The sequence below is a fragment of the Perissodus microlepis genome, chromosome 10, assembly GCF_051167445.1.
Source record: "Perissodus microlepis isolate ML-2025 ecotype Zambia chromosome 10, ASM5116744v1, whole genome shotgun sequence".
NCBI lineage: Eukaryota > Metazoa > Chordata > Actinopteri > Cichliformes > Cichlidae > Perissodus > Perissodus microlepis.
Window position 1 is genome coordinate 15,308,418 of NC_140470.1, and position 11,127 is coordinate 15,319,544.

At 39.1% G+C, this 11,127-nt stretch overlaps 1 protein-coding gene across 5 annotated transcripts; it reads right to left on the minus strand.

Moving 5' to 3' along the window:
- Positions 1 to 1,486: 1,486 nt before the first annotated feature.
- On the minus strand, positions 1,487 to 11,103 carry inpp5kb (inositol polyphosphate-5-phosphatase Kb). Of its 5 annotated transcripts, none has more exons than XM_084942404.1 (14): positions 10,029 to 11,103; positions 8,598 to 8,640; positions 6,197 to 6,301; positions 5,940 to 6,048; positions 5,449 to 5,565; positions 4,962 to 5,137; positions 4,756 to 4,867; positions 4,574 to 4,683; positions 4,455 to 4,481; positions 3,298 to 3,511; positions 3,078 to 3,215; positions 2,893 to 2,976; positions 2,701 to 2,805; positions 1,487 to 2,485 (listed from the first exon to the last, which is right to left on the minus strand). In XM_084942404.1, the coding sequence occupies exons 2-14, from the start codon at positions 8,630 to 8,632 to the stop codon at positions 2,417 to 2,419; spliced, it is 1,401 nt and encodes a 466-aa protein (XP_084798530.1). In that variant the 5' UTR covers positions 8,633 to 8,640; positions 10,029 to 11,103; the 3' UTR covers positions 1,487 to 2,416. The 5 variants fall into 5 exon arrangements, with proteins under 5 accessions (XP_084798530.1, XP_084798531.1, XP_084798528.1 ...); XM_084942405.1 differs by adding an exon at positions 4,136 to 4,243 and having other exon boundaries at positions 6,664 to 11,103; XM_084942402.1 differs by having other exon boundaries at positions 8,598 to 11,103.
- Between the last annotated feature and the right edge of the window lie 24 nt (positions 11,104 to 11,127).

Below are 11,127 nucleotides of genomic sequence, written 5' to 3' on the forward strand. Positions count from 1 at the left end.
AAAATATTCTTGCACTCCCACACCTTATGCATAATTACAACTATACACGTAGTGTAGACTCGGAGAAATGTAGCCAGGATTTGAGACAGTAGAAAAGCATCTGTGTGTTAAACTGCAAATGCAAAGCAGGAGACAAACAGGAGAGACATTATCTCCAGGTGCAGAAGTGGATCAATGAACTCACCACACACTAGGGGAGCTGACTGTAAGTGCAGGATGTCCTCAACAGATTTCCATTTGTTGTGCACTTTTCGAGTAGGCTCATGCTTTTAAAACTAGCTGCACAGTTTGATGAATGACCTCTTTTCAGTTTTGCAAGGCAAGATGGGTACCTCCCAAAATCTGACCTGAATAAGACTATCCGTCCACTCACTGGCCTCCTAAGTAATGCTGGTTTACCATGGCAGTCGAATTGCAGAACCACTAAAGTAAGGTGATCCTAGTAGTTAAACTGAGCGTGCACTGTAATAACTTAAGAGAGATATGGGTGTTTCAGTTTTTCAGTACCAAACTATGTGAATTAGTGTAACTTATAGTTGGAAAAGTGTATCAGTATAATTCAGCTGGTGAGGCACAGTGTTATTATTATTATTATTATTATTATCAACAACAATAATAATAATAATAATAATTAGATTTATGATGTGAATCTTCTGTATCCAAAGTTGTACTGCTGGATTGAGATCTGGTGGCTGTGAAGGCCTTTTGAGTACACTGAACTCATCATCAAGTTCAAGAAACCAGTCTGACTTTCCAATTTTGGTCAGGCTGTGCAAACTGTAGCTTTAGTTTTCCAGTGTGGTTTTCTGCTGCTGTAGCCTGTCTGTTTCAAGATTTGACGTGTGTTCAGAGATGCTATTATGTATACACTGGTTTTAACTAGGGTTTTTGTTTTTTTTTAAATTACTAGTTTCTGGTCATTCTCCTCTGACATCTGCCATAAACAAGACATTTTCACACAAACAATTGCTGCTCACTGGATATTTTCTCTTGTCTGGACCATTTTCTGTAAACCCTAGAGAAGGTTTTGTGGGAAAATTGCACTAGATAAATATTTTTAGACAGACTATCAGCAAGTCTTGCACCAACAATCATGCCACATTCGAAGTCACTTAAATCACCTTTCCTCTCCATTCTGATGATCAGTTTGAAATTCAAAAGGCTATCTTGATTATTTCCACATGCCTAAATGCACTGAGTTGCTGCCTTGTGATTGGCTTATTAGATACTAAGAGAAATAGCTTATCCAATTTTACTACCTATGATGTATATATAAAATCTTTAATGACACTCAGATGGCCATAAATGGGTATCCTACAGTTCTATATGTTATCTATCAATGCAGAGAGTAGACAGTTCCATGTTTTCTTTGGAGTACACTCGGGACAATATCACCATAATCACTGTTGTGCTTATTACTATTGCTTTGTTGGTTAAAGCAAATTTGACTTTGCATATGAGTTAGTGCAAAATAATACGATCACTCTCAGATTACAAGCCTCCAGGCCTTTAATCACTGATAATTAAAGTGACCCACTGCCCATCTTTTTTCACTGATTAGTCACACATCCATATCCTGAAAACATACTGGATCTTTTTAAATAAACAAATTCACAAAAAATATTTAGTTTGTCTTGCAGTATATTTGTAGTGTGCTGATACGATTCATGTACGCAGTGTGGGAGATATAACACATTTTCATCAAGAGGAAAACAGACAACCTGCATTCACATTTTAAAGATAAGCCACTGCGATCACACATACATTTTCCCAGCACCGCCCTGCCACTTGTTCATTTGCACACATCCTACAGGTTGCTGCATCGTTCATTGGATCAACCAGCTGACCGTTGGATGATATTTTTCTGTGTCATGTTCCTCTCTAAGATTCTCATATTCAACAGTTTCTGCAGACAACCCATTGCAAGAAATTTCAGTTGCAGGGTGCATCGTTCTTCACTGAGACAGCACATATAAAACAAAAGAGCACACTCTTCTACACAATGATGTTTTGCACTTTTTGTATTAATCTGCACTGGCTACTATGAGCTGCCAAAACAAACAACTTTGAAACAAAACTCAAATGCAGTTTCTGTTTTCAAGCTGCTGTGCAGTTTGACATGTGTTCTCCGTATATCTGCTCTAACAGGGTCTGTGGATAGACTGAGGCTACTCATTAAAGTTTTTTTTATTAGAGATCTTGTTTCAGCAAGAGTGAGCCTGAACCTTAAAGGCAAAGTAGGAAATAACAAACTGGAGTTAACATGATGACAAATTGTGGGGGCCAACATGAATGACAGAGTCTGCTCATCCAGTAGATTAAGGAGTTAACCTTGGGGCAATTTTATACCCTGATTCAGATCTGTGTGACTTTGCAGCGGAGAGGAATAAGACGTGGCACTGCAGAGAATCTGTTCTTATTTGTTGACTCCATTGATATCCTCGGGAACCAGGCCTTCCATGACAGCACGCTTAGACTCCAGGATCTGTAAGAACCAAAGAGAGAGCAAAATAAAGCACACTGCCATGCTTGCTTCCTTCTCCCAACACAGCATGCACTCAGTAATCTCTTATGTAGGTACACCTGTATTAACAAAATTCTACATTTAAATAGTCTTTCGTGGATGCATTAAATTGTATGTTTAAGAGTTTAAAAAAATATCTAACTATAAAACTACAGATATGATAGTGAAGCAGTTACCTGGAAGCTATCACTGAGGCCAGTGATGCTTTGCATGTTTGTGCTGTAGTACCCCAAAACGTACTGTCCACCTAACAGAGGAATCTGACCTTTATCCACAGAAATCTGCAACAACACATATGTGCATGTTAATGAATAATGCATTCATAAAGAATCTGTTAATATGACATAAATGCTGCACTTCTACTTTACCTGTATGACTTCATTTATCTCTGGCAGTTCATTTTCTCGAACCCAAACAAAGGTTTCATAGTCAGACGCAGTCTTAAATCCCACCTGAAGCGCAAGAAAGTCAGTCCAAATCCACACAATTATAATATATAAGGTTTAAATGATTTATTTATTGATTTTTGTTGTTTTTACATGAGTCCTAGTACCTTGTATAGGCCGATCCAGTCCCACGTAGAAGACATAAAGTCCTCCAGGACAGAGTAGGTCAAAAGTGCATCCTGGCCTGCACTCCATATGCCCACAGGAGACACGCGCACCAGTGGTGTGTCAAAGACTTTTCTCAGCTGTGGGAAAGATAAGAGAAAAGAAAATATTTTTAAAGAACGTTTGAAAAAGCAGAGGTCTATGCAGTGCATCTGCTCTCACCTCCAGGCTGAAGGTTGCAATGACAGGCTTGTGGTCGCTGACTCCATAGCTCATGTCACTGGTGTATTTATCCTGGGTGACCAGGACTGGATACTCATCCTGTTCTTCATCTGTGGAAGTTGATGCCTTCTCATCATCTTCCTCTGATGGCAGGGGCTTGGGTTTGATGCGCCAGAGGATCCGGTCTGTCCATGCCGGCTTCCTCTTCTTTCCACTGAGAATAGAATAGAAGAACAGAATAAAATAGTCCTTTATTGTCATTGTATATCTACATCGAAATTATGGGTGCGCCACGCCGAGCATAATGAACATGGCTGTTGATTATACAACTTCTATCTAAAATGTATTTTTTTTTCTCTATTGCTTACCCTTTAACACATTTACATTTGTCTATCCATACAAATCTACATACTAATTCTTATGAAAAAATAAGTGCTGTTAAAGAATGCAAAACAAACACATACATATGCAGTACAAGGCTATACCTATAGTGTAGCATGCATATGAGAAATGATGTAGGCTACATGCTAAGTAGCAGATAGTACCATTAACAGGGTATTACAGCTTATGCACACACTAATTTGCTGTGAAAAGCAAAATGTGGATTACACCGGAACAAAAAGAGGAAGGAGTGCAAACAGTGGGGTGCTGGGTGCAGAAGGGAGTTCTGGTCTAATGAATATGCAGAACATGTCTGCCATTTATCAGTCATATTATGCTTACAAAACCCATTTGAATCTTGTTGCTTATGCCAGTGTCTCCATACACTTTGTGAATGTGGGTTATATCTAAGTAACCCTCAAGGTGCCTATCCTATACACAGGACCGAGACACCCACCTAGGCAGATCTAGCATCCAGAACCAGGCCCCCAACCATTCAGAGAGGAGCACCCAGGTGAGAGACGTGAGGAGCAAGAAGAGGGTGGTGCCACAGAGCTGCAGGGGCCTGGGTCTGTTTATTGTTAGGGAAGAGCCTCAGTGCTCTGGATATGAGTCGGAGAAAGAGCTGCTACCTTGTTCATCTATAAATCAGGTTTATAGATGCCATGGCTGCTTTGAGCTTCCATTTAGCGTGTCTTGTTTTGCTACAACTAAAGATGTGGTGGCAAAAGCTGATAAAGGAATGTGGGGGATGCAAAACACAAAAGAATTCTTACTTTAAACCCAACCATGTCTTTGGAGTGCTGTGCAAAATTAAAATGGAAACGAGGACACAAATAAGGCTTACAAAATTTGCCAATCATGTGTGTGTAATACAGATTTTTTAGCATGTTACCTGGTGTCATAGGTGTCGGAGTTACGGTCAAACTTGTAGGTGGGTTTAAAATTTAATGGTCCCTCCTCAAATTCCTGCAGGAAAGCTTCCTTCTTCTTCATCATGATGAGCTGCAGGAAAATGAAAATAATGAGCAAGTGTGTGTTATTATGTGTGTGTGTGTCCTCACACTAGTACAATACCTGGTCTTTGCCCCACAGCAAATTTAGCCGGCCGCTGTTGATGGATGAGCGGAGAAAGTGCAAACCGTGATCTGCGATGCGGAAGTTCAGATCACCAAACCAGAACACCACCCTGTGGAAAAGCCGCAGAGCCACATTTTACTTGCACAGCAGCCCATGTTGCGTATATGCATAGTATTTGTGTGCCTCTGTGAAGGAGTCCTGACTTGTGGTCCCGGATTTGTGGGGTGTCATAGATGTCAAAGTCTTGCGTCTCCAGTATGTACTCAAACTCGTCAACGCGCTGCAAAGCGTTGTTCATGTGAGCAGCTAGGTGGCAGTTGAGGAAGCAAATCATGTGTCCATAGAAGGAAAAGCGCACAGACACTCCTCCTTTGTTACCCTAACACAGACACACACAGGAGAACAAATACAGTCTGTGAAGAAGACTAATTATAAAAAAGTATCTCTTTTAACCTGGATTATGGATTAGACACAAGTTTTCTATCCCAGTGTTCTGACTGCTTTCAGTGTTCTTTGTTTGTGATTTCTTTCTGTCAAAGCTACTGCACATTCCACTAAACAAACACAATGGACCTTTCATGGTGCGTTTAAACCCTACAGCATCTGATGCCAATGGGATTCCTGGTGTGCACACAGTGTGGTTGTCTACAAGGTTCAGGGATAACCAGAGCTCCCATTCTAATTTCCTACCCAGTAGCCAAACACGCCGGTCCGAGTGTAGGTGGTCTGGATGTTTCTGATGTAGGGAAGATGAATCTGTTTGGCAAACAGCAGCAACAGCAAACCCTGCATCCTCACTGACGTGACCTAGACACAGATGGAGACAGTAAGATTGTATTAAAGTCAAAGTCAAAGTCCAAATTATTTATATAGCACATTTAAAACAACAACCGTTGACCAAGGTGCTGTACAATTAGGATAATTAAAAGAAATAAAAACATAGGGAGATACGATAAGAGTTAAGAAAAAGAATCATAAAATTATTAAATGTTGTAGATTATGCAGCGTTTCTTTTCTTTTTCTTTTCCTCTTTGAATCTCAAACAGTTTAACTGCAACAGTATAAAAATGTATGTAATAATATATTTTATGTCTCTTTTATGGATGAAAGAAAAATACAGCAGATTAAAGAGACACATAAAGACAAATATTTCTCCTTTTCCTTCTTCTGTCTTCTCCGACCTTGACAAAGCCTCTGGGTGCCAGTGAGTTCATGAAGACATGGCTCCAGGAGTCTTCTGATATCAGATCTGTGATGAACCTCACTGGGGTGGCATTTACCTCCTGAAGGCTAACACACAGAAATACAAAAAGAGACAAGTAATGACAGTCTAATGTCTTTGATTCCACTGCTGTGATTCATTATGAATATATATATATATACACCATAGATTATTAGCAACATTTGAAACTCCACTGTCAAAAATGTTATTTCTTACCCAATCACATAGAGATCTGGAGGCGGCTGGGCATCTAGTTGGAGCAAAGAGGTGGCATCTTCAGAAGGCTCTGCTGTGGCCACATTCCAGGTCACAATGTGGATCCTTGTGAGAAAAAACTCCCAAATATTATTTACAACGCTACAAAGCTATACACTGTGCATGCTCAACAGTTTGTGTCCTCAAACAGAGCAACACTTATACCATAAAAATACAAAAAAACCCTTGATAACATTTACTTTTCCAAAATACACACTTTTGTAATCTTATAAGTTAAGTGGAACCCACTTAGAAGCACAGATATTATTTTCACAAATACCACTTTAAGAGCCTATTGATCATTTCTGCACTTTTTGATATGAACTATATTAGTTGCTATGGTATGCCTGTTTCTTCATGATAAATCAAAGTTTAAAAGTGATTTTTCTTTTACAAGCTTTTTAAAAGCCCAAAGTGTTAAAGTCAACCTGAATGCATCTGTGGGAATGAAGCGTCCACAGAGCTGAAATGCTTCTTCCAGCGTGCGTGACACCTCTTCACTGGCTTCGTCGTCAGAGCTCATGTCCTCGATGCAGGTCAGCAGCTGGGACAAACGCTGGCGAAGAACCGTCTTCGACTTTGAGCCCTGTGATGCCGAGCTGCTCGTGCTGTCCGAGCGCACACGTGGACTGTCTGTTAAAAGTTCCATCTTTGAAGTTATGCCTTAAAAAAGGGTCTTCCCGGAGTATGTGACGTAGTAAAGTTCAGGAGGTTCTTCAGTGCACAGCAGTATTGAAAGTAACTACTTAAAATAAACATAAAGAAAGAGGGAAAATCCTACGGAAGACAGACCTTTGGCTTGACTTCTCCTCAGACTTCTGTGATTGGGATAGTTGTAGCCATCTGATGCGAGAGGCCACCGGTCCCTTTGTCCACTCGACTGAGAGTAATATGAACTGATTCCTAGTTAGTCAAATCTCTCTCTGCATGTGCTTCAGGCAGTTCTTCTTTAAAGTCCTCCAAAATAGCCAAGTTGAACAACTCAAACGCCGAGGGTGAAGGTTGCTGGTGGAGTCCTTTCTCTGGCAGAGTCTTGTGTGATCTGGCTCCGATGGAGCAGCGACTGACAAAGCAGTAGGGTTGACTCGGGAAAGCAGGCAAGAGTGAGTCAGATTTGGAGTATAATCGCAGGCAGGAGACAGGCATGTGAACGTGTGCGTGTGTTTTGCTGTGAGTGTGTGCAGCCAAAGAAAGTGCAAGAGGAGGCTGATCCTCCATCAGTATTGCTGCAAGACCTGGGCAAACCTTTAGCTTTTCTAAGAGGTTTACCACCGCTATTCTTCATCAGCTGAGCACATAGAACAATGCATGTGACCCACAATTACACCCATGCACTGGTGACGAGAGAAAATATCAGCTTTGGCTTCTTCTGGCGTAAATCTGGGCTCTTATTATATAGACGAAAGGTTATCTTTGTAAACCGGATAGAGGTCGGAGAGGAGTTACAAGCAGCTTTAGACTGACACAGTTTTATGACAAAAACGCAAATCATTCTGATTATCAAGTGTTACAGCACACTTAATAGATGTGGGAGCATATTAAGCAATCATTAAGCAATCTGCAGCTGCGGCGCTTTTTGCCTAATACTTAAATGGATTAAAGATTTAAAAACCATAAGTGAAGTGAGATAATTATTTAATTCCTAAAATTTTAACATCTAATTAGCCACTAAAACCCTTTTCTTTGCAAAACGACTCGATTAGAAACCGCTGGATATTTCCTTACACAGGACTTAAAATGATCCTGAACTATACACTGTACTATAAATGACAAACAAGTTTTTACTTTTCTGAAGCTAAAAGTGAAACTCAATTTGCTATTAAATTCTAAAAAATAACGTGCTGATTGTTGTGTGTAACTGAATAAGTGTATGTAGCTGAATGGTTTATTAATGGCTGTAAATCAGAAATATTAAAATATTTGGATGCCTGTGGAAAATACAAAGAAATGGGGACAGGAATAAAGAAAAGTATTTATAATCCTTGGTGTCCCAATCCTCCCTTTCAGTTCATGTAACAGTGTCACATGCAAAGACTTAGGGCAAATTCTTTAGCAAGCAGAGGTGTTAAGTAGATAATCAAGGGGCTCACTGGTCAGAAATGATGAATAGAATACTATTTAAGTTTTCTCCCAGATCTATTAATACTCAGATCCTGCAGCCACAAGTTACTTATAAAGACTATGAAAACTGATTATGAAATGCAAGCTGGGAGGGTTACTTTTTTTTGTTTTTTTGTTTTACTATCTCTACATGTGATCTGTGCTTTCCCTCACATTTATTTCCATCTCTGACTTTGTTCCTACCTACTTCGTATCCTTTCATTTACATTAGGAGACAAAGACAGAATTGTGCTGGTCTTACCTGCACTTGTCTGTTCCACCCCTGCCGGTGTTCATTTTCTCCCCTGTAGGCACACATACACACACAGGCTTGGGCAAAATGTAAGCAAATAGAAATGCCAGGCGCTTTATCCTTACTACATTCAGTTTGCTGGGAGCATAGACCAGAGCCGGGCAAAAATAACTAAACAGACAAAGCCAAACCTGACAGGGATGCCCTGGAGTCATTTCTCAAATTGCTTTTTAATCACGTCTAATCATGGTTAGCCTCAGCCGTGTTAAAGTGACAGTGCCCTGAAGATCACATGTAAACACAGGAAGACTTGAGAGTCATTTTTGGACATATTTTAAATAAAACTTTATCAAAAATGCTGTAGAAATTATTTGACTTTTTAAAGCTAATTATAAATACTGGGGGCAATGCATATTTGTTGCCGTTGGCTGCTCTGGCCTTTGAACTAGTTTTAAAGTAAGTAAAGAAAACAACAACAATGTCCTGGACTTGTGACTAGACTGTAACAGCAACACCTTGTCCTGTTTGTGTCAAAGTTGTCTAATAACTGTGGCTTTGTTATGATAGCTTAGATTATTTGTTTTTCCGTGTTTCTTCCTCACCACCAACCCTTGCTGATGGCTGTGATTGGACACATTAAAATAAAATGTAACTGAATTTCATTTGGCCACTTGGGGGCAACAATGTGCACAACAAGCTGCATGCTAACATATTTGTTATGGCTAACACTCTTAGCAAAGTAGTTGATGGTAGTTCATATAGATATAGATATTAGTCTACTGTTAAACTGGCAATATGACTACCCACATAACATATGTAAGTCCAGTGTCTTTACATTTTATCTCTTTTATTTTTGTTGTGCTCTTAATTTAGATCCACAGCAAAATATGTAATTTCTTACCTAGCTAACTGTTTAGAACATTAGCCAAATTAGCTAGTGAGGTCAATTTCATCGTATATCAGTGTAGATATTAACCACAATAACAACTTGTCACAATATAATAATCGAGGCTATGATAATATGCAAATTTTTATCAAAGAAGAAAAAAATACAATTTAAAAGGCAGAAATTATTTTATTTAGTCTTCTATTCTAGTGTCAACTTTTGTTATCGATATTATTTAATTTTAATTATGCATCAATTAAGTTAGTTGTTTTTCACTGACAAGTTTTTTGTTCTTTATAACAATGTTACTAACTTCTGTTTTCTTTACCCTTATTATAAGCCCCTCCTTGAAAAAGTAACAAAGTCCTAACTTTGGTATTTTAAATTGACCAGTGATTGCAAGAGAAACAGATTGTTGTGCCGTATTCATACTTGCCAACTGCTAGTGTGCTGTAACAAAAACCCAAAAAACAAAAAACCCCAAGCAAACAAGTTACTGAGATCGTTTTGCCTTATGAGAACAAAAGCATCCCTCTGTCTAACTAAACCATTACCTTTGTCTGTGTGTCTGTCTTGTGGTATCCGGAAAAGCAGTAGACCCTGTGTGCACAGATGACAGAGATGTCCAAAGGGAATCTGTTTTCCTGTGGTGAGGCTGGTTTGACTGTTTGATACTGTTTTTGGTTTCCTCACTTTGTTCTCAGCTGCTCCCCTCCTGGGTGCAAATTCCCACACACAGCCCACGCTGGACTTAAGCGTAACATCGGATCAAGCTATTATCCCAGGTTGGTTAACAACCCAGTGAGAAAGTGTTTATGAATAGACATGTCTGTTTATTGACATGCCATTTGTTGCACTAAAGCCTGCTTTGTATGAAACAATCCTTCATTTTCTTAACAGTATGGAATGTGAAAGGTGCTCTGCATTACACATTAAAATGCTACTGTAAAGGATTTTATTGACTGTGTAATGCTTTAATTACGGGGATTCATTCTGTTATTTTTGTGGTCTTGCACTGCAGGATGGTTGTGCATGATATAAAAAGGCCATCTATAGGAAGAAAGAAGAAAGGTTATCAACAGAACAGACACAAAGATTAAAACAAACAAAATCACAACTTAAAACTTGATTAATACTTTCTGATCTTTAGATTCAAGAACCAAAATAAATTTTTCATTCATATTTCTACTAGTAAGCTCAGTTTTCTTTTTACTGATAAGCTAAAATATCCTCAGTGGTTCATTAGTAAATTCAAATATTCCCTCTCAAACACCCATACACCGTGTAGTCTCATCACCATCTAACAAAATATGTAGCAGCTCGCAGCCCCGGCCCATCCTCTGCCTCATAATCAGGATTTAAAGTAATCTTTGCCACAAAAAGCCTGATTCATTTTACCCTGCCTACAGTGTTTGTGTCTGTATGTGTGTGGTGTCTGCTGTCTGTGTTTTATGGGTCCACCAGGGGCACCAAAGAATAATATTCAAAAGTCATACTTTGTAGCTTTAATTAACATTTGATGATTTCAACAACTGTTTTGATTTATTTTGCTAAGGCAAGTCAATGTTCATTTTTTAGCTTATATTTGAACCGTTTTTTGACTGTCTGTCTGTCATTTTTCCCTTGCATTTAGGAAACATACATTGTCTCCCA